The sequence below is a fragment of the Rhipicephalus microplus genome, chromosome X (assembly GCF_043290135.1).
Source record: "Rhipicephalus microplus isolate Deutch F79 chromosome X, USDA_Rmic, whole genome shotgun sequence".
Lineage (NCBI taxonomy): Eukaryota > Metazoa > Arthropoda > Arachnida > Ixodida > Ixodidae > Rhipicephalus > Rhipicephalus microplus.
In genome coordinates, this window is record NC_134710.1 from 167,663,476 (window position 1) to 167,687,159 (window position 23,684).

Here is a 23,684-nt window from a genome sequence, read left to right on the forward strand (position 1 = left end):
TTGATACTGTACGCTGACATCACAAGAAGCTTCCCAACACGCTTCCTAACCTCTCCCCGTGGCTCTGCTAGTGATGCACAAGCAGCTATTTTGAATGTTTCAATGATGCCTAAGCGATCATTTTGGAAGTTTTGATTGTTGACGTCGTCAAAACTAGCCTGACCTCAATCTAGTGCCGATGTCAGTTGATGCGCTATGGGAAAATTGACAGAATAAAATATCTCATCAGCATTTGCTGAGCTGTCTCTGTATACAAGAGATTTGTATAGAAGAGTAAACTCTCCTTCAAAAATGGTGTCCGTACCGCTTTAAAAAACCCTAGGGGATCAAATTTATTGGAGTCCCTCCACATTGTCACGTCCTGTAACCATATTGTAGCTTTGGTATGTAAAACCTTAACAATTATTATTATTACTTTCTTGCTTCTTGGAACAGGTGGAAAAATTTGTTACATAAACTTCATGCATTACAGCTGACAGCTCTGCGGCAGTCCTTACCTCGAAACGCACGTGTCATTTTGAGTGAAGCTGACCTTTTGGCACTTTCAAGCTCACTGGAAGGAGCCCCCCAGATTGCTCTTGAAGAGCAAACTGGCAACAGTGGCGAAGACCCCATGGGACAAGATGTTCTGCTGTCATCAGACCTGTCAGAAGCTGCCACTTGCTCGGCCGTTGTCACTGTGTCACAGGTTCGTTAGCTTAGTTATGCAGCTCTAATTTGCACTTTTAGTCAAGGTTCAGTATTTCAGATTGCAAAATTTCGTGCTCATTTTCTCCGCTTTCATGGCAACCGCCTATACGTATCTTCTTGCATGTTTTTGTATGTGTGTACATATGTATACTCACACAGATTGTAAATTTCTGTATGTTTAAACCCCTGAAGCTAATCCCAGAGGTGGAATTGCATTATTTTGCGCCAACTGTACCTGCTGCAACAGGCTGTGCATAAACGGCAATTTCAGTGATAATTGTCGATTGGAAGTGTAAACAGCCAAATCTAGCCCGTTATTATCGCTGATCTAGCAACACTGAGCATTGGCTACAGTACATGAAGGACGCGCCCGCATCCATATCCAATGTAGTTCTATCACACAATTCGGTTCATTCATCGAGCTTGCTAGTGCTCGTCTTATCACTGTTATCGCTGTGGTTTCTCCGCAAAAGCAGTGGCACCAACATGAGTAACTGTGAATTATCTAGTAATGCAATGAAACCTCGATAATTTTTACGTGCCAGGAATGTGGCATGATAATACACAAAATGGCAGTGCTTGTGCAAGTACAAATGTGCATCTCATGTGCACCATTGCAACCAATGAACAAATACAGTACCACAGCGGATGCTGCCCAAAGTACCCACCAGAAAGCCTTTTCTTCCTTTTTTTTTTTGAAGAAATGAGAAATAAGGAGCGTCACACAGAGACAACTGCTAAACTTGCACGAGCGTTTACTAGGGTGAAGACTGGCTACGATACACGCGGAGTAGTACATTTGCAGCATTGCACCTGATGTGTGAAACGGAGTATAGCGGTCATAAAAACAAGAGGTAAACATCGCTTATCTCTTGTTTTTTAAATTGTTTCACTGTAAACTGTGGTGTTTAATGATGGGAACACACACACACTTTTGTGGGTGTTAAGTTTGGTAAGCTCAGTAATACTGAATGTTTAGTGAAAAACCATTAAAACTTGTATTACCAGAAATAATGCTGATTGACGGTGATGTTCGACCCTAGACAGCTGCTTTAAAATTAACTCGCTTTTTTCAAAACACACCTTTTGGTGCTCCGAACCTGCTTCAACACACCTTTCTTGTGCCAAAGCTGCTCTAAAACCGCATTATTCCTGCTCCCTGAGATGCTTCAAAACACTGAAGTCCACTTTCACCCCTGTAACCCCTTGGCTATGGCACTGCTACTTTGTAAAAACAAGAAGTTTGTGTTTGAAGTTGTCATTTCACTCTACTCCCACCATGGTGGCTTAGCAGCTGTGGCACTGCACTGATAAGCGTGAGCTTTTATTTTCAATTCTCAGCCACAGTGGCTGCCTTTTTATTAGAGAAACATTGGTCTACTTTGATTTTGGAGGACATTAAAGAACACGAGACAGTCGAAATTTTCAATACAGCATGCTTCATAATCGCATCATAATTCTTTAGTGCCTAACACCACAGAGTTATTAATTTTTCTTCCTGGCAACATTTTGGAAAAACGGCATGTGTTCGCACAGCGCCACATTTGCTGAAACTGTATAGCAGCGCAAATAGTGAATTTTAGAACTGAATCAAATACAAACGTAATTCACGGGTGGAAGTGCTGTGCCAGTAGATCTCTACCAGGGTATGTCACAGCATGACGTCACCGGTGCACGTTCAAGGCGGCGGTTGGCAAAACACTCCCTCCGGTGGCTGAGTGGGGTGCAATTGCTCAGTGCTTGGGGCAAGTTATTTTTTTTTCTTTTTTAAAGCTTAATCTTCATCTCACAGTGGCAACATTAGCTACGGTATGTGTCAGAGAACATGTGTGGTAAAGTGCGTGATGAAATATTTGCCACTCTGGCTGGCTGTTTATCTCCGAGAAGTGAACACACATGGCGGCCTGTGCGAGGAACAGCAGCATCATCTTCGAAAATGTGCAGTGTTGACTGTGGCGTGTAGTGTGTGTTGGAAGGCATCGACAATATTGGTTCACCTTTACGAACTGTGAAACTGGGAATAGTATTGTGCACGGCGTGCGCAGTGTGAATAACGCAATGCATCCTGTTTGCGAAAACACTGGTATTTGTTGTGGGCCGGTTGCAGTAGCTGGTTGTCGATAGAACTTGACAATCTGACATTTTAGTCAAGGTTAGAATGCATTTGACGCGATCATCTGCGAGTGGGTACATCTCAGCGTATGCGCGGCGTGCATAAAAATTAAAGTGCATGATCTCCGGGTAATATATACTACTACGCGTGAGCTGTAAGCGTGTTGTAACCTTGCCGAATCTACATATACGCTTCACCACGGCTATAACTTGTATTAACGGATACCTGATACGTGTTAATGGAAACAGTGGAGATTTTCATTTCTAATATAATTTGTACTTCCACAGCTCTATCCTTATAAAGTGATAGTGCGCATTGTGTATGGGAGTACGGCGGCTTCATATGGTGGCTTTTCGTACTCTGTAATGTCAACGCAAACTGCGGCCCATTTGCTGATGTCTTGTGAGATAGCATGTGCGTTAGTGCAAACGATTCTTATTGTCAAAGTTCCAAGTTGCTGCTCTAACGACGCAGCCTCCCCTCACGCTGCTTAACCCAACGATAGACAGGTGGCGCCTTTCTGCTTTGCTTGATGTGCTATCAACAGCATGCTTCACACACAGGGCACCTTTTGTGCTGCGGAAATGGTCGGCTTGTTTTATATCTGTTTCAGTTGCGTTCGTCACAAACACTTACGCACACATGCTTGAAAATTTGGACGCTTTCACGGGAGCTTCACGAGCCGCATAGAGACGATGTATGACAACATCTGAAGTTTTGGATGCTGAAACTCTTGCAAATCTAAACTTTTTATTAAAAGTGCATGTCTGAAAATGCATTGACAAAGCCACCACCGCTCCCGTGCCGTAGCGCATTATGAAAGTTTACTTTGCTGCCATGCTACAATGCTGTGCGATAAAGCATTCCGCTGATTCCAAAGGGCACTGGGGGATGTTGGGGTTGTGAGTGGTAGTTCAGTAGATTCAATTTCTCGTGTTTATTGTTCTTTTCAAAGATTTCAGCTTTCATTACCTTTTGGCACAGACACCCAACAGCCGGAATTCATTTGCAGCTGCTGCATTTTCGATGAAGGCGAAAATGCTGTGGGCCCGTGTGCTCAGATATGAGTGCACGTTAAAGGAGCACTGACATCAAATTTCAAGATTGAGATGTGCCCATCATTCAATCACTCGGTATGCATAGGTCTTCTTGGTTAAATTTCAATGTCGTCCATCGCGTCAAAGTTATTTTATTTCAACGTCAAACAGCGTAGAAAAGCTAAGCAGAAAAAAAAACGAAAAATCGGCTGCCCTGCGACATCGATACTTGTGCTACGTGTTCGGTATGAGACATTCCACAATTACCATCCTGAGTGACGATTCCCTAGTATCGATGACGTGTACGATCCGAGTGTTCTTATCGTGGCGCCGAAGCGCAGAAACGCACTCGCTAGTCACGTCTGAGATTCGTCGCATTGGTTTGAATGATTTTGTGAAATTATCGAGATAAAAACCACCTTTAAAAGAACGCCAAAAGAAACGAGCATGATTAAACGTGTGCTTGTCGGTCAGCAAGTCGGGGAATCATTGCGAGTTGCAGGTGAGTTGCAGTCGTCTAGTTCGAAGCACGGAAAAAGCACAGTGAGGGTGTCTTTTCATATCCCGTATGTGTTGCACATCAACACGACCACAAGCTATCAAAAGTGGACAGCTTATAGTCAGATATCATCGATAACAAGTAACACGCAGGTATTGTTGAATTTTAGTTCATTTGTAGAATTTGCGTCCACGTAACAGTAGTAATACCGCGTTAACCGCGAGAGGCAGGATAAGTGGGTCCATCTGGAGGCGCAAAAAAAAACCTGGCAAGCAGGAAACGTATTCTATTTCTCCGCTGATGCTCATTCGCGATAACTATATTGCATTGACCCCTCTGCATATACCTGAATGATTTGCACGCCAAAACACACCAATATAGCTAATTGAGACACACGAGCGAACATGGCTGAAGCATGCATCCTCGGGCACCTCTGCAGTGCTGCTTGGAACGGCATCCATTTCGCAATCAATGTTCTGCAAAAGGTCGATCGAAGCAAAAATAATTCGCGACGTCGCGAATCACGGGGATTCCAAGCTCCAGACTATCGTACAGAACGCCAGTCGACACTTTGTATGGCAACAACAGCAATGCAGGTGACAAGGCATAACTGAATGTGTCCATCTAGCAGACGAAATGTTTGCAGAGCAGCTGAGCCTGACGTCACTCTTTTTTGTGGAGGTGTGGCGTGATCTGGAGGTGACTGTGAGGTAGCGCCACTGCTGATACTTTTAGCGCTAGAAATGGCAGGATTGTCCGCTGTTTTGAATAGTGCTAGATACCAGTGATATAAATCAATAAAAGTGATAGTTATTCATCCTTCAGTTGCGTTTTAAGTCGCGAATCGCTGCTATGGGGTCTATAGCTAATCGCTGACGCAAAAATCTTGGCATGAGTAAATTTGATGTCAGTGCTCTCCTTTAAAGAACCCCAGGTGGTCTAATTTTCCGAAGTCCTCCACTGCGACGTCTCTCATAATCATATGGGGGTTTTAGTACTTTAAACTTCACATACCAATCAATCAGCCAGAAAACATTGTTGTAATTGATTATGCAGCATATGGACACTGATATAAGCATCTAAACAGGTTATTTCACCATAAAACATACAAAAGCTGATGGTGCAGTAGCTTCTCGTTGTTATAAGTTCTCATTCTCAATGGGTAATGAGAACTTCTCATTCTCATTCTCATTCCCCATTGTATAGTGTCAGTCATTTATGGATGGGCAGGTGTGTGGACAATGAACAGTTCCATGGAGCCTGCAGTTTTTCCAGGCGGCATGTAACTTTTAGTACTTAGACTCGAATCATCTATGATGCTACAAGCCAAAATGAACATGTAGGCTCGCAAGGTTCAGAGGATGCCTGCTTGCTAGAAATAGTCAGCAAATCACTTGACCAAAACTAATGTCATACACTGCTCGACGTTCTATCTAATAACTCGAAAGTGTTCGATTTTTCTAAAAACAGCCAAAAGCCCTCAATTCCAACGTCCCGGATACGTCATCAGATCCGCACCGAGTCGGGGCATCCCATTATGCAAAAACCTTACAGAGTGGCATCATCAGAGTGCAAGATCATTGACGAGCAATTCCGAGAAATGCTGGAAAAGGGAATAATACAGGAATCGGCAAGTCCGTAGGCTGCTCTCGGGATTCTAGCGAGGAAGAAGGATGGTACGTGGAGATTTTGAATTGACTGCCGCCAACTGAACTCTGTTACCAAGAAAGATGTCTATCCAATGCTGTGCACCGATGACGCTCTAGACTGCCTGCATTCCGCGTCCTACTTTTCTTCTGTTGGCCTGATATCAGTTTACTGGCAAATTCCGATGCACACAGCTGGCAAAGAAAAGACGGCATTTGTTACGCCCAGTGGACTTTACCAAGGCATCATAATGCCATTCGGGTTATGTAATGCTCCTGCGACATTCGGAAGATTTATGGACTCTCTATTGTGTGGTTTAAAATGGCATATATGTATGTGTTACCTTGATGTCGTAATTTTTGGACGTACGTTTCAGGAGCACAACACTTGCCTACACCTCATGCTCAACTGCATTGACAAGCTTGGCCTCGTATTGAAGTAAAAGTGCCACTTTGGCCAGCGACAAACATTGGTGTTGGAACATCTCGTTGATAAAGATGGCATTAGACCTGACCCACAAAAGACAGCAGCCGTTGAATCGTTCGAGCGTCCTAAATCTGTGAAACAACTTCGTAGCTTCATCCAACTCTGCTTGTATTTCTGCCGGTTCGTATCCAGGTTTGGGGATGTCTGTGCAGAACATCGTTGGCGCAAACTTAAAAGACGTCGAAAGAAGAGACTCAGAAAAGCGCACACTCGCAACTGACTTTTATTGAACCGAAGCTCGTCTTATAAAACCCTCACGCATGCGTACAACCACAAGAAGAGACCAACGAACTATAATCACAATCTATCAGATAGAAAATCAAATTCATTATCATACAATGACAGAGATGGAACACTGATACATTATTCACCAAATTGTCTTATAAACATCCCCTCTGCCAATTCACATGCCGCTTTGTCTTTGCTTCTTAGCAATATTCTCGTACGGTGCAGTAGCGGTTCACACGAGCATTCCTTACAATGATACGGCAAATGCGAACCCGTGCCGTTTCTCATTGACAGTGCATGTTCCCTTAAGCGATCGTTTATACAACGGCCCGACTGGCCAATGTACACCTTGCCACAACTGAGCAGGATCAAGTAGACAATGCCTACCAAGCAATTCAAAAACTTCCTTTCGTGCTTCTTTAAACAATGAGCACTTGGTACGCCACACGAATGAGCACAAATGCGCGAAAGCCTCCGAGATGCCGAGAACACAACAGGGACCTCAAAACGAGAGGCGACGTGCTTCAATGAATGAGTCACTCTGTGCACATAAGGGATGACAACAGGTCGCTTCTTCTGTGTTTTTTCCTTTGTGCCAGAATCGCCGGTGGTGTCATGTCGACATTTTCTCAGTAAAGCTTCGCACACTGTTGTTAACACCAACAAAGGAAAACCCGCAAACACGAGCCTGGTTATTTGCTCCCTAAAACTTTCATCAAGAACGTGGTTGGCAAGACCTAGTAAAAGCCAACTGTAAGCTCGTACTAGCAATGGCCCTTTTTACTACTTTAAAATGAGCAGAATGATACGGCAAAAAAGCCTTCTGAGCACGAGGGTGATACATCCAACACACATGGTTTTTGTCAAGCCTGAGATGAAGATTCTAAAAACTTCAATTCGTCCTTGACAGGAAGCTCATGTGTAAACTTGAGCCCTTGTCCAAATGCTCTAAACTTATCTAAAACAAAAGTGACACATGCAGAGTAGTGCCCATTTGACTCCTTTTTCAAAAGAACCAAAAAATCGTCGACGTATCTAAAAACGCGTAACACCTTGTCTCTGGACAAAAAAATAGAGTCAAGGTGTCGGTCAGTCTGAGCCAGGAAGATATTACACAGCACAGGCGCTACACACGAACCAATACAAATGCCTTCCTTTTGTACAAACAACTTGTCTTCAAATGAAATAAACGTTGCTCCAAGATAAAAATCTAAGAGGGCTAAAAATTTCTCTACCATAACTCCGGAATGGTTCATAAAAGACACAGACCCATTGTTCTCTATGCACGATTGCTCGCACCCGAGTAACTCCCTGTGTGGTACAGAATAAAAGAGATCCTCGACATCGACAGAGAAAAAATGTCCTGCAGAGCTACTGTCCTGAAGATACTCAATTATGTCACAGGAATTCTTGACAGCAAACGGGTCATCTAACAAAAGAGAGTTAAATTGTCGTTCACCCGCTAACGAGCCTTCTACACAAGAACAGCCTGTTTCAGTGGACCTTTCAAGTGTGATGCCACTTTTCACCAGCTGAAGTGTTTGTTCACTTCGCAGCCAGTACTTCGGCACTTCAATCCTTCATCGCCCACGGAAATTCACACATGCGCAAGTGGCATCAGTATCGGCGCCGTTCTCGATCAGCGCTCTGGTAAGAAGGAACACGTCATGGTGTGCGCAAGTTGTTCTTTAAGGAAGCCTAAACGCGACTACACTGTGATCGAACAGGAATGCCTAGCGGTAGTCTTTGCCATGCAAGGGTTTCGCTCATACATCTATGGTTGCCCGTTTGCTATCGTCACAGATCACTATATCCTGTGATGGCTGGTCAACCTTCGTGACCCGTCCGGCCGCCTCACACGATGGACCATTCATTCGCAAGAATATGTCTTCTCCATTTCATACAAGACTGACCTTGCACACGTTGATGCGGATTGTCTCTCCAGGATGCCGCTACCGACGACAGATTGTGAAGCCGATAACTTCGACCACCTTATCGCTTTTCTGTCGTCTGGCTTTCCTGATGCCGTGACTTTCGCGGCTGAGCAGTGTCTGGCTTTTACCCAAGCTTGAAAGCTCTCTTCCCTGGAGCAAAAAAGTCAATAAGTGAAGGCCTATTCTGCGTCCGAAATGGTCCTCTTTACCAGAGAAACTTGTTCACGATGTGCGCCCGCTTTCTGCTGGTTGTTCCTGTGTCCCTTCAATCGTCTTTTCTGCGTCTCGCGCATGACGACTTGACCTCTGGCAATCTAAGAACCGCACGAATAGTTAGTCCCATGAAATAGCGGTTTTATTGGCCGAAAATGAGCAAGACAATTCAAAATTATGTGGCCAGCTGTACGCAGTGTCAGGGTCTCAAGCGGCCCACCTCAGGTCCAGTCGGTCACCTGCAGCTTGTAAAGCCCCCCGGTGCCCCTTTTGAAAAGGTCAGCATTGATCTGATGGGACCATTTTCATGCTCCTCAAAAGAAAAGGTAATCGCTGGTATGTGCTGACTACCTGACGCGGTACTACAAGATGGCTGCCTTATTCTCCGCCACGGCAGTCCGGGTTTCGGAGTTCCTGTTGCATTCAGTCATCTTTCGACATGGGCCACTTCGCGTGATAATAAGTGGCCGTGGTCGACAATTTACTACTGATATTGTGGATTCATTACTTTGTTTGTGTGCCTCCAAGTTCTGACACTCAATTGGGCATCACCCACAAAGTAATGGCCTGACCGAGCGCACAAACTGAACGTTCACCAACATGTTGTCAATGTACGTTGCCTTCGACCGTAAGAACTGGGATGAAGTATTACCGTTCGTCACGTACACCTTCAACACGGCGAAACATAAAACGACAGGCTACAGCCCTTTCTATCTGCTTTAAGCTCACTTACCTCGACATTCGCTGGACACTATCTTTCCTTTTGTCATCCATGACGATTTCACAATTGCGGAAACTTTGTATCATGCAGAAGAGGCACGTCGACTTGCATGCTTACGAACACTGGCAGCACAAGAGTCCTCCAAAACTCGCTACAGAATCAAAACCGGCATGTAACCTATGCCCCCGGTGATCTAGTGTGGGAGTGGACCCCAATACGCAGACGTGGCTTGAGCCAAAAGCTATCGGCACACTACACCGGTCCGTTCGTGATACTCAGATCGTCTCAGTGAGGTCAACTATGAAATTGCACGTGTCACCACTAGTGGCCAACGTTCATGCAAGACAGAGGTGATGCATGTTGCCCACTTGATGTCGTTTACATGAAGGATACAGGAATGACTCGCCTAGAGGGCTTCGTCTGAGAGTGAAGGAATGATACGAAGTGTCACTATCAGGAAAAACAAGGGAAGCGTGGGTAGAGAAGGAAGACGACGTTGCTTCTTTGGTAATCGCGGTCTCTCTCTCTCTCTGTGTGTGTGTGTGTGTGTGTGTGTGTGTGTGTGTGTGTGTGTGTGTGTGTGTGTGTGCGTGTGTGTGTGTGTGTGTGTGTGTGTGTGTGTGTGTGTGTTTTCATCAGCATTGAATATTTTTCTTAAAACAAAATTCAATTTTTTGGTTGGCACAGATCATGGCACAGAGATTTGTAAGACACAGATCACAGTTATCACAGCATGGGTCTTAGCATAGAAAGGAGTTAAACATCAGTGTTGAATACCGTATCAGTGAGAACGATATATGCAAACACAGAACTTGCACCTGTTGTGATTCTTGCAAATATATGTAGCGAAAGCATGTGAGAGAGGGTTCTGATCTCTCTCGTCAAGATTCCGGCCTATTAAAACACCAACCTCATAATCATGATAGCAGATTGACAACATACTCGCTTTGGTGACGCTGCAATTTTAAGCAAAAACACCTTCATGCAAGGATCAGTTTAGTATTCTCATATAATCTTGGGCTGGATTCTTTTGTAGTTTTCCAATCAGCACTGATTGCCTCTGAAATGTTTGCTTTTTAAAATGTGGACCATTTGATTTGTTATTTGAAATTTGCCAATATTCACACCAGTTTATGTGTGAAAATTTCTGTCTTCTCGGTAGCTTGTATGTTTTGCTTACCAGTTGTGCTCCTATTTTCGCCGCTTCAGCCGGAATTTCGATGATATTGCGCGGCCTCTCACCGAGCTTCTTAAAAAGACGTCCCATTTGCTTGGAATTCGCCTCAAAGTGCTGCATTTTCGGCGCTCATTGCAGCCCTCACGACTACGCCAATATTAGCCCACTTCGATCAGACTGCCCCGACAGAAGTTTGTACTGACGCGAGTGGCCACGGAATTGGTGCTGTTTTAGCTCAGCGCCAGCATGGACGTGACTGCGTCATCGCCTACGCCAGCCGACTTTTATCCCCTGCCGAGAGTAACTATTCCATCACCGAAAGAGAGTGTCTTGCTCTTGTTTGGGCTGTCGCTAAATTTCGCCCGTACCTGTTCGGTCGCAGTTTTACTGTTGTAACTGATCATCATGCACTCTGCTGGCTTTCCTCGCTCAAGGATACCACGAGACGTCTCGGTCGTTGGTCTCTCCGCCTCCAAGAATACACCTTCTCGGTCGTATATAAATCTGGTCGCCTCCATCAAGACGCCGACTGCCTGTCACGGCATCCAGTGGATCCGTCAGACGCCACAGAGAGAGCTTCTGAGGCTTGCATCTTATCAATATCAGACTTTCTTGATATTGCTTGTGAGCAACGCCGCGACCTGGATTTACTTCCCATCATAAAAAAGCCTGAGTTCCGCTACTCCACCCACTTCTCTGAACTTGTATTTCCTTCATGAAGGTGTTCTCTACCGCCACAACATGCGCCCTAATAGTCCTGACCGCCTTCTTGTCGTGCTTTCCCATTTGCATGTAGATGTTCTCCGACAGCTTCACGATGAACCTGGCGCTGGTCACCTGGGAGTCACCCGCACTTATGATCGCGTCCGGCGCCGTTTTTTCTGGCCACGCCTATATCGCTCTGTGCAAAAGTATGTCGCCAGCTGTGACCTTTGTCAACGTCGAAAACGACCAACATCGCTTCCACCGGGCCTTCTTCACCCTATTGAGATCCCTGCTGAACCATTCTACCGCGTAGGGCTCGACCTTCTCGGGCCGTTTCCCACTTCGGCATCCGGGAACAAATGGGTTGACATGGCGACTGACTACGCGACACGTTACGCGATTATCCGCGCTCTTCCAACCAGCTGCGCTACCGATGTCACCAACTTTCTACTGCGTGACATCATATTGCATCACGGCGCTCCTCAACAGCTCGTTACTGACTAAGGCCGATACTTTTTATCTCGCGTCGTCCAGGATATCGTACGTTCCTGTTCCACAAACCACAAGTTCACAACGGCATACCATTCACAAACTAATGGACTTACAGAGCGCCTGAATCGCACTATCACTGACATGTTGTCAATGTATGTTTCTCCAGACCACTGTGACTGGGACGCAACGTTACCCTATGTAACCTTCGCTTACAACTCCTCCAGACATGACACCGCAGGCTATTCCCCGTTCTACCTTCTTTATGGACGTGAACCCTCTCTGCCTCTTGATACACTGCTTCCCGCTGGTTCAAGCTCCCCTGTCACATACGTCCGCGATGCCATAGAGCAAGCCGATGCAGCATAACAGATTGCCCGAGAAGGACTCATACTTTCTCAAGCCTCTCAGAAAGATCGATACGATCGTCACCACCGTGAAGTTTCGTATGCACCAGATTCTCTAGTACTCTTGTGGACCAATGTCGTTACATCGGCGTCTCAGAAAAGCTTTTATTTCGCTATGACGAACCATACAAAGTCCTACGCAAGATCACCAACCTCACCTACGAGATACAGCGAGTCGTCGATGAAGCGCACTCAATGCCACCACTATCTACTGTTGTGCACGTCATAAGACTGAAGCCTTATGTGTCACCCAACACTCCCCTTTCGTGACAAGCGACAGGTCGGCGCTTTAACGCCGCGGGGTAGTGCCACAAGGCAGCAGTGGGATTGGGGCATAAAGCGGTAGAGGGTCTCGGCCTGGAAGAAAAGACTACGAAGTGGATAGAGACTGGTCCCAGCTCGCCAGTGTGCCAGGCATTGTCGTCGCATGTAAACGTCGTAAATATCTGCAAATATATGTTTCCTCGTAAGATTATAATGCAAATTATTTTTATGAAATTAGTAGCTTAGGAGTACTTTGGTGTTTTATTTAAGCCATACTTTCTAGTCTTTGTGTTTGAGGGGCTGTTGAGCACATAAAAGCAGCATAGTTGCACGTATGTTTCGCTCTCAGTGTAAGAATGGGGCATACATTCGAAAATATTCCCTTACAGGCAACTTTAGAAGGGGACCAAGCTGAGGCGAATAAAAGTCCAGTTTCTTCTCTCTCAGTTTACACTCGGCCATTGAATGCGATGACTACGACAGGACTCGCCCAAGACCTTGTGGCTGTGGAGAAGATGACTGCTGGTGTGAGTTGAAAATAATGTTAATCTCATCACAACTAGCATCACATGTAAGTTTAGCAAACCATGTGACAAAAAGTACAGCTTGCTAAAGTTAAACAAGTGGTTCTGGCACCTGTCCATGCTGACGTTTAAGAAAATCACTGCTGGAGTGAGTTGACAACAAAATTTATCTTATGATAACTAGCATTATATGTAAGTTTAGGAAACGTTATGACAAAAAGTATAGCTTGTTAAAATGTAACGTCTGGTTCTGGCTCCTGTCAATACAGGCATTTAATTTGACCACAAGCTGCTTGAATATACATAAGGATGGGATATATGTTTTTTAAAATGATATTAATTATAATTGACTGGCATTTTACTTTAAATATGACCAAAAGCAGGTCAGCAGTCTGTGATCTTGTTGGGAGATATGTTTTCAGTGCTGTTGTCTGTACAAATAGTGCTTATGTTACGGTCCCAATTGGGGCACCTTGCACACAACATAAGACTGTAATGCAAAAACAAAGGGGAAAAACACAGAAAAGGGCATGCCAAGCAATGCTTTTTTCTTCAAATTATAAGTTGTCTTGACAAGATGATAAGTGTACGTATGAGTAGCACATTTTATGCCTTGTGGTGGTCTCCAATTGCAGGGCTTCGCCTGATTAACACATGTGCTACAGAGTACTGCCTTTAAATCGATTAATAGCATAGAATGACGGCAGAAGTCGTATTTATTCCTTTTACTGACAGCTTGTGCACAATGTGTTTATGAATGAATAAAGGGAAGCCATCTATTGTTAGGGTGTCAAATGATTTCAGTAGTGAACTTTTAGAGCATTGCTGGGCTTTGGTTTCACCAGAAAATACAAGGCAAGGCAAAGCAACTAGCATATGCACATTGCTAGTGGTGAGCAGCGCACTTCAAGGAGTTAATATACCAGATTGTTTCAGGCTACAAACATGAAGGTACAGTAGAGCAGAGGAGGGTCTTCTAAAGCATCTATACGCTTGAAATTGCTTAATCTGGATTTGGCTACTATTCGCTTGTCAAGTGTACGCAGGACAAAGCTGTTTCAGACCAAGTACTTGCTTAGCTCAGCCAGACTATAGGGCATGAGCAAAAGCTCTGCACAGTTGTACGTCACTGCTTCCGTTATGTGTTGCAGATACTGTGATCACCAAAGTACGCTGCCAGTGCCAGGTTCTACAGCACCATATGCTGTGGCCTCAGCATCCTAGAAGTGCTTGTCAAAATTGAATTTCGCACTTACAAGATTTTGGCAAAGGCATGAGCATTTAACATATGACAATTCGTTACTGGTATGGAGAATTTATAGGCAATGAACATAAAAAAACATCACCGCAGAAATGTGTTATGCAGAATTGTACGAGTGAAATTTCATTGTGCTATTCTTACTAAATTCAGTACTTTTGTTGATTGTGGAAGGCCGATTTAGATTTCTAATTCAGTTTATACAAAGGATTTTTTTGGAACTAAATATTACAAAGTATAAATTAGTGGTTCCCTAATGCAGGAGAGCACCGTGATAGAGATGCTGCCTTCGGGTGACTTGATGACCTCAGAGCTCCAGGTGCAGGTTGATGAAAAAGGAGTTGAGTTTATTGTTGCCAATACTGCTGAGCTAAAGGAAATACCACGACCTGCTGTACAAGCTGTAGCAACAAGTGTCACCCGGGGCAAGCGGCGAAACCAGATGGCCTCGGAAACCGCTTCCCAGAAAGGGGTGAGTAACTACTGCACTTGTGACCATAGTTAACTGAATTGCCAGTTTGAATGCAACTGTAGCCTTTCTTTTTTGTGTGTGTGTGTGTGTTTGTTGTGTGTTTATATGCCTACGTGCACACACATGCACACATGTACTTACGTGTGGCAGTGCTCACTGAAGCTAGTCAGCCAATCAACAAACTTCATTGAAGTCCTATGGAACTACTAAATCGTAGTTGCGCGCTGCGTACCTGTTGGCACAAGAAGACCATGGTCCTATGCCCGTTCACGGGCCCTTTGGACCATCCTTAGTTGGTCCTAGGAATCACCACTTTTAAGGGCTTCCTCCCAATCCTCTTGTTTTTTGAAAGAGGTGTTTTGTAACACAGAACATTGGCAGAGCATGTGTTCTAGCAGGCAGTATTGTTCATTGCACTCAGTAAAGTGTGGGCTGATGTCCAGAGCAAAATGGTTAAACTTTCCTCTTGACTGGAAAGATCCCATTTGTTACATGTATAATCTGCTCAGATAATCCCCAGAGTCAAATCAGTCAGGATTCCAGGTCTGATACTGAATGCTATGGGACGCAACAATGAAACTGTTGCCCGTGTCAAGGCAAAGACTGAAAACATGCTCCATTTAATCACAAGAGTCTCACTGAATTGTTTCCAAACACACAGACTCCTGGTCCTGAAAAAATTTGTAGGGTATCTGTGGGTACTGCTGGAAGCATCTGAGATGAGACAGATTTTGATTACCTGCACAGGGAACACCAGGTACTCTTGCTGAAGAGTTGCGCAGAAAAATGAGCATGCCTCAATGTGTTGGTTTTAGGCTTCATACATGTTACCGTAATTACTCGAATCTAACGCGCACCGTTTTTCCGGTTAAGCGAGCTCATAAATCGCATGTGCGTTAGAATTGAGTACGAACAAAAAAAATACGGTACGTGCGTCGGCATTATATCGGCATGGCGCGTCGGCCATTTCTGCCTATGGGTTTCCCATGTGCGGCACTTCGTACGTGTGCTGAGGAGTTCGTCATCTAGTAGTGCATTAGCATCGACGGCGTGGAAGGGCAGACTCCAAAAACTCGAGTGCACCACGATGCCGCTTTTAAAAGAAAAGTCATCGCGTGTGCAGAAACGGACGGAAATCGGGCCGCATCGCGGTCGTTCGGAGTTCCCGAAACGTGCGTGCGGGACCGGCGGAAACAAAAGCAGAAGATTGTCGACAGCAAAGCTTCACGCAAAGGCTTCAGTGGACCACAGCAGGGTCGGTTTCTGCAAATTGAAGAGCTGCTCGCCGAGTATGTGCTTGAGCAGTGAGCGGCACAGCGGCCCGTGACGACAGAACTGCTTCAAGTGCGGGCTATGCAGTTAGCCTTAGAAAAAGGGCTAATGCGGAGCCAGTTTAAAGCGGGCAGGTGCTGGCTAACTAACTTTATGAAGAGGAAAGGCTTTTCCCTTCGAAGGCGAATGGGCATATGCGAAAAGTTTTTCGGAGGAGTACGATGAAAAGCTTCACAGTTTTCAGAGGTTCGTCCTAAACTTGCGGCGCAACAACGGCTACCTCCTTGGGCAAATCGGGAAGGCCGATCAGACGCCTCTTTACTTCGACATGCCTGGCACCACAACCGTCAAGAAGAAGGAGGCGAAGCAAGTTCGTGTGCTGACATCGGTCCACAGTAAAACTACAGTGACGGCAATGCTCTGTTACATGTCAAATGGGCACAAGCTTCGCCCGTACCTCATATTTAAATGGAAGACGCTCCCGAAAAGAGTAGTTTTTTCGAGTGGTGTGATCGTGCGGACCAGCGAGGAAAATGGATGCGCGTTGCAATCGATGTCTTACGTTTTTTTTTTTTTTTTTTTTTTTCGCGGTGGAAATCGGGTGCGCGTTAGAATCGAGGGCGCGGTAGAATCGAGTAAATACGGTATTCTTTAACATTGCGGGCCACACTATGAAATCTTTGACAAAGTTTCAAAGACATAGTCATCCAAAGCTTCTCTTAGGCAGTTGGAGTAAGAGAAGCTGGTCATTCATTGGCTCACAAAGATCCCACTCAAAGGCTTTAACAGTGCGGTGGTCTAGTGGCTAAGGTACTCGGCTGCTGACCCGCAGGGCGCGGGTTCGAATCCCGGCTGCGGTGGCTGCATTTCCGATGGACGGGGAAATGTTGTAGGCTCGTGTGCTCAGATTTGGGTGCACGTTAAAGAACCCCAGGTGGTCTAAATTTCCGGAGCCCTCCACTACGGCGTCTCTCATAATCATATAGTGGTTTTGGGACGTTAAACCCCACATATCAGTCAATCAAATCATCAATCAAAGGCTTTAACAGTGGCAGATATGCAAGAAAAAAAAATTGAAGGACACTTTGTAAATTCCAAAGTGTGTTCAGAAAAAGCCTGTGCCTGATGAAGAAGTGTTACTACGCATGTCGCGGTGCCATCACGGGATTGCTGAGAAAGTGTTACGGGAGAGGCCTCAGCTAGCACTGTTCCAGGGCACAGATGGAGGGTCGGGCATTGCAAGTATGAGCCATTAAAGGCTTTCTTCCTAAAAAAGTTTGAAAGTATTAATGTCCACCATACATGTACATGAAGGAGTAACTGTAAAAATCGAGCTGTACGTTTAGTTATTCACGTTGGGGGCAGCTGAGGATCCTGATGTTACATTATGAGGACTGCTTACTTTCCACCTTTACCCTCGGATAGCTGAGGATCAAAGGCACGCCATTATGAGAAGCATATTGTTTGCTCGCACTTTCATTTTTGCACCTATTGCAAAGGTTTTCCTTCTGATTCGGCCAGTAAGGTTGGGAAGGGGGGGAGCTTTGGTAAAACTTGGCTCCCCCTTCAGTGGAGAACCTTGCAAACACCTATGCACATTTAGAATTTGCGTTTTTCAGGGCTCCCTAATATGCCAAGTTTGCACATGTGACTAAATACTAAATTTAGCATTTATTTTATATGATGCTCGTTGAAGGTTTCAGACAGTAGTGTTTAGAACTTGTTGCTGGACTTGTTTGTACGTAACTTTGAGGCAAAATTTTATATGCCTGAGCCACGGCTGCTCGATCTCCCCCATTGGAGCAGCCCGTCGAAGGCTCCTCCCCGCCTGTGAGAGCGCTAGCACAGTGGCTAGAATAGGGAAGTGTGATGAACGCGCTGGCTAGCGCGTAGTGCGTTGGGAGGAAACCGCCAGGTGGCGCTGGCACACATTTGCACGTCACTCAAGGCGGCGATGCGCTGCGCAGAGACGGGAATCAACCACGCGTGCGGGCATTGTGGAACATTTAAAATATATTTTGTTGCTCGTGCATGGCCTCAAATGGCGACCGAGAAAATATGTTAATTAGCTTCTGGAATTACAGGATGCCTACACAGGTGTGCGATTGAACTAAAGCATCGACCGGGTGCCGGAAGTGAGCACGTGACGGCACTGAAACATTTTATCGATGTGAAGTGGTAGAAGAGTGAAACGATGAACTCCGTTATGAGCCGTTGCTTGCAACACCTTCCACGGCGAAGCATCATTTCCTCAAGCACTAATCTGTAAATAAAGCCCCATCATTCATAACGTCAACCTCAGAGATGAGAATCACGAGCGGTATATGGATGAAAACCTCTTATTTTCTGCACACTGGTCATACAACGCATTTCCGAGTAGTGACTCACTATCTGTTCACAACAATGCATTCTTAATAATTGGTCACACACTTTTTTTTTTATCGCCAAGAAAAAATAGTTTTATAGTTCACAAGCGTCCCACAAAAAATTGTTTCCCTTGGGCTGCAAACCTAGGTGACGCGCCTGAGCTTCAGATACTTCCTCTTTTCACAGGAAGATGCTCGCTCATTGTGGAGTGCCTTTGTGTAAAAACGCAAATAGGTGAGCTGAAAAAAACTTGGTCATTTGATTGGTGAGGCTCGGACCATGTTTTGCGCAGCCTGTGCAAAACATGGTCCGAGCCTCAACAATGAAATATTTATTTATTTATTTATTTATTCAATACTGTGGGCCTTTTCAGGCCTATACAGGAGAGGGCGTACAGAGCAAACAACGCTTCATTTCGAAAGATGAAAAGGAAAGAAAAATAACGATATAACAGTATGAAGCAATAAATGAACAATGCACATGTGTTTCACCGAAAAAAACTACCCAGCATGATAACATCAACGGTAACACTGACACGCAGATGCAGGCGGCCAAGCACATGCAGCAATGTGGGAGCACATGCGCAATACACTGTTTTAACCTTTATTTCGGCGAAGACAGCACAGGATCTATTGCAATGCCTCCAAATGAATTTCCAACAGCGATGAAAATGACTCAGGTGATTGCGCACTGACGTCATTTGGCAAGTCATTCCACATCTCTATAGCTGCGGGAAAAAAAGAATACCTCAACGTGTTACAACGTGACAGGAAAGGGCGCATGCATTTGTCATTGTTAGTTCTACTGGAGTGACGGTGCGGAACTTTAAGGTAATCATCCTTATTTAATTTACCAGGTTGTTTGAAAGAAGAAAAAGAAATTTCAGGCTGGCTAATTTTCGGCGGCTAGCAAGAGTTGCGACACGTGCTTGCAAACGCAGCTCGGAAACACTCTCCCGCCTGGCATACTTTGAAAAAATAAACCTAAGAGCCCGGTTTTGAATCTTTTCCAATGTATCAATCATGTTCTTTTTGTGCGGGTTCCAAACTGTAGCTGCATATTCCAGGATGGGTCTAATGAGCGTCTTGTACGCTGTTAGTTTAACTTGAGGGGAAGTTCCAGTTAGTTTACGGCTTAAAAAACCTAGTTGTTTAAATGCACGTACAGAAATTTGATTAATGTGGACATCCCACTTTAACGATGATGTTATTGTGACCCCCAGGTACTTTACGGTATTTACGTGCTTGATGTCTGCCCCAGAGAAGTTGTACTGAAAGTGAAGTGGTGTCTTTCTATGGGAAATTGTAATGCGCATGGTTTTGTCAGTATTAATTTGCATACCATGTTTTTCACACCATTGCCCAATATTTTCTAAAGATTTGTCAAGTTTCACCTGGTCTTCTGTAGTGCTAGTGGGAGAGTATATGACGCAGTCATCTGCAAAAAGCCTCATTGTAATACCTGGTTCCATAGCAGTGTAGATGTCATTGATGTGTATGAGAAAGAGTGTTGGTCCTAGTACGGACCCTTGGGAAACACCAGAGAACACGTCGGTACGGTCGGACTCGCTATTATTAAAAGAAACATACTGGGTGCGGTTGGAAAGATAAGCGGCAATCCAATGGACTATTTTTGAGTCAACCCCAAATGATTCAAGTTTTTGTATGAGCAACGAGTGCAGAATGCGGCCTAATGCCTTAGAAAAATCAATAAATATTGCATCTATTTGCAGTCTAGAATCAATAGTGTTGGTTCGGATATAGCAGATTATTTTCCTCTAGATAGTTCATAAGTGCCTTGTGTATTATATGCTCCATTAGCTTGCAGCATGTACTTGTCAGTGATATTGGCCCCTATGTGTTTATCAGTTGTTTGTTCCCACTTTTATGGATAAGAATTACTTTTGCACACAACCAATCATCAGGAAGTGCAGCTGTTTCTAATGATAAGGAAAATATCTTTTGCAGAAAAGGGGTTAGCTGAGCGGCATAGCGCTTAAGAAAAGCATTAGAAATTTCATCCGGGCCTTGCGATTTTTTGACATCGAGTTGAAGAAGCAGGTTAAGTATGCCAGACTCTGTTATTGTTAACTCTGGCAGGTGATTTTCACTGTTAGACGATGGTAAAAATGAAGGCTGCGTACGCGTGAAAATTGTTTGGAAGTAAATGTTGAAAGCATCTGCAATAATCCGTGCATCTTCAACAAGACTACCCGATATTTCCATTTTAGTTACTATGCTATTTGGCTTTGATAAGTACTTCCAAAATTTACGTGGTTGATTTGTCATAAACTCAGTCAGAGTGCTTGAGAAAAAGTGGTCTCTTGCCATCTTTATTTCCGTTTTTAAGTGGCGTGAAAGCTCATTGAGCGCAACGGATTTCTTTTTATGTTTGCGGAGTCGTCGTACTTTTCTCTTTAGGTGGATTATGTTTCTCGTAATCCACGGCGTTTTACGCTTAGTTTTTTTTAGCTTAGTAGGTATGAAGGTTGATTCACAATGCGTGATTCCAGATTTTAGTTTGTCCCATAGATCCACGACACCCGATGATGTATTAAAGAAATCGTCTTGTGATGCTTCAAGAAAATCTATAACACTTTCGTCATTCGCTCTGTAGTAATTTTTAACTGATATGCGCGTCGTTGCGTGTGATGCGCGGCTGCCCATGCCATGAAATGTCAACAGAATGAGCTTGTGACAAGAGATTCCCTCTTCAATACTTATTTGTGGTGTTAATGAGCCAGACACAAATGCAAGATCAAGCACTGAACATGCCGACCCGTGGATGCGAGTCGGTTCTATCACCAGCTGTGTCAACGAGTGACTAAACATAATGTCAAAAAGTATATCTGAACCTTTAGCAGCAGTATTTCCAATGGCAAAAGTGTCCCAGTTTATTCCCGGCATATTAAAATCACCAGTAAGTATTAGTTTCGTTCGCTCACCTACACAGCCGTGAAGAAAGTTCTGTAGCTTTACAAGGTATTCATCAGGAGCACCCGGAAACCGGTATACTCCACCAATCAACACAGGGATGTTATTAATAAGGATTGAACACCACATACTTTCGTGACCAGCAATGCCACTTTCTTTATGAAAAGGCGTGTTTCGTTTAATGGCGATGGCCACGCCCCCGCCACGGCCATCCCGATCTGTACGAAGCAGTGCGTATGCTGGTGGCACTATCTCTGAATCGTGAATATCAGGGTTTAGCCACGTTTCCGTAATGACCACTACATCAGGTTCATACAAAAGTAACAGTTCTTCCAACTGCTGTGTTTTGTTTACGATACTTCTTGCATTAAAGCAAAGCAGCGTAAGTGGCTCTTTTGTTTTCGGTCACGCTTGAGAAGTGCTTGGCTTATTGTGACCATCGGTACCAGCACGTTTCACGGCTACCATTTTATTTTCCATTTCATTCCATGTGAAGCGTTCTCCGTTGATTTTAAGTTTGTCGTAAACTAGTGTCACCTTATCTACGTTACTGCGATTCAGCGCAGACGCCTGCCACAGCTTCCTCCGAGTTTCACGAACAAACTTAGAATAGTCTTCTGATACAGATATGGGTGTATTTTTTAGTTTATAACAGTTTCGTAATACCAGCATTTTTTCTGTAAAATCATAGAAGCGCAATATAACCGGTCGGTCGCGGTTAGGCTTCCGAAGACCGAGCCTGTGCATACACTCAACAGATTTCACTTCGATGCCCAACATTTCAGAAAATATCCCTCGCGTCACAAGTTGTTGCACCATTTCTGGTTTTTGTTCTGTTTCTTTAAGACCATAGATAATGATATTGTTTCGGCAGCTTCTATTTTCTAGTTCTTCTATTTTGTTGTGCATTTCAGTGAACTCACTGTGCATAGCCGATACGGTTGCTTCACATTTTTCTATCTTCTCCTGACATTGCTTTAATGACGTAAGGGTACTTTCAATCTGAGATAGCCTTAGCTGGACATCTTTAAGACCCGTCTCAAGAGCTGTATGAGATGTCTTAAGTTCATTGACGGCCTTTAGTATTTGATCTATTTTGTCAGGACCTGGGTTCTCTTCTACGTCACCACTCAGTTGTAATAACAAAAATATCACGCGAACACACTGCAGGTAGCAAAACAACATGTACTGTGGGCTTGGCAGCACAACTAGTCCAACGTAACTAGTTTTAGTACATTTAACAAAGGACCGTTTATCACCAACCTGTATAACGAAGAGCACGTAGTTTAGCATGATGCTCCGAACGGTGCCACCAAGCCCAGTGAAGCGCGCGCGGGTCATGTTCGGCCTTCTATGCAGTCCCGTATGTAGTAGTATAAATGTATATTTATATATATATATTTTTTTGTTAGCAGGAAAGAAGCTCTTCCAAGCTGTCACTGTAAAGCTCGTTGTAGCTAAACCACTTTGAAAAAGTGATTTCAAGGGCATCTGCAAATGCGAAGAGCTTCTCTGAAAGGCCTACCCATAGGCGTCCACGCAATGGGGGCACAAAGGGGGGGGGGGGGTGCCCCCCCTAGTCATCTGGCAGGAGAGCGCTAAATCTGCTCTATACATTGACTAGGTGACGGGGCACTCTTTTAGTCACGTAAAGGGGGGAGCAAAATATGCCTCATACACTAACTTAATAGGGAGGAGGGGCTACAATGAACCTTCACCCCCCCCCCCCCTTTTCCTGAAAGGGAATCCTGCGCACGCCTATGGGCCTACCCCTTTCAATGCTGACTATTTCGCTGCTTACAGTGTGCTCGAGGTGCCAGGAGATGTGCCTCTCGTCGAAGTCCAGCTCGCACACAGCCATGTTTTCTTGAAGCAGCTTGTCAGCGTGCGGAATCGCTCTCCACCACTGTGCTAACAGAGCTTCGTCCTTTGGAACGCCGAACAATGCCCGTTTCTTTTTAGATGACTTGTAGCCTGTAGTGCATCTTGGGATGAATCAATGACTTTGTTTTCGTTCCATGAGAGTGCATACAGAATCATTGGTGTCAGAGTGCATCCGCAATAAAAAAAAAAACGGGAACGAACACGCCCAACGAAACTGTCGGAAACATGCAAACAATGTATAAACGACTGTGCGCACCCCCTCGCGTCTCCTCCGCCGAGGCTTCAGTGCACTCCGTAGGCGCCGCTTGCCAAATATCGCACTTCCCTATTCTAGCCACTGCAGCGCTAGTTCCCTTTCAACTCA

The 23,684-nt window shown here is 44.7% G+C and overlaps 1 protein-coding gene across 1 annotated transcript in view; it reads left to right on the forward strand.

Annotated features, from left to right (window-relative positions):
* The window catches only part of LOC119177147 (zinc finger protein 341), a 79,514-nt gene that overhangs the window by 18,527 nt on the left and 37,303 nt on the right, over nt 1–23,684 (forward strand). The window contains exons 4-6 of the mRNA XM_037428544.2: nt 473–688; nt 13,000–13,137; nt 14,655–14,864. Of these exons, the coding sequence (XP_037284441.2) occupies nt 473–688; nt 13,000–13,137; nt 14,655–14,864 (564 nt within the window). The remainder of the gene's footprint in view (nt 1–472; nt 689–12,999; nt 13,138–14,654; nt 14,865–23,684) is intronic.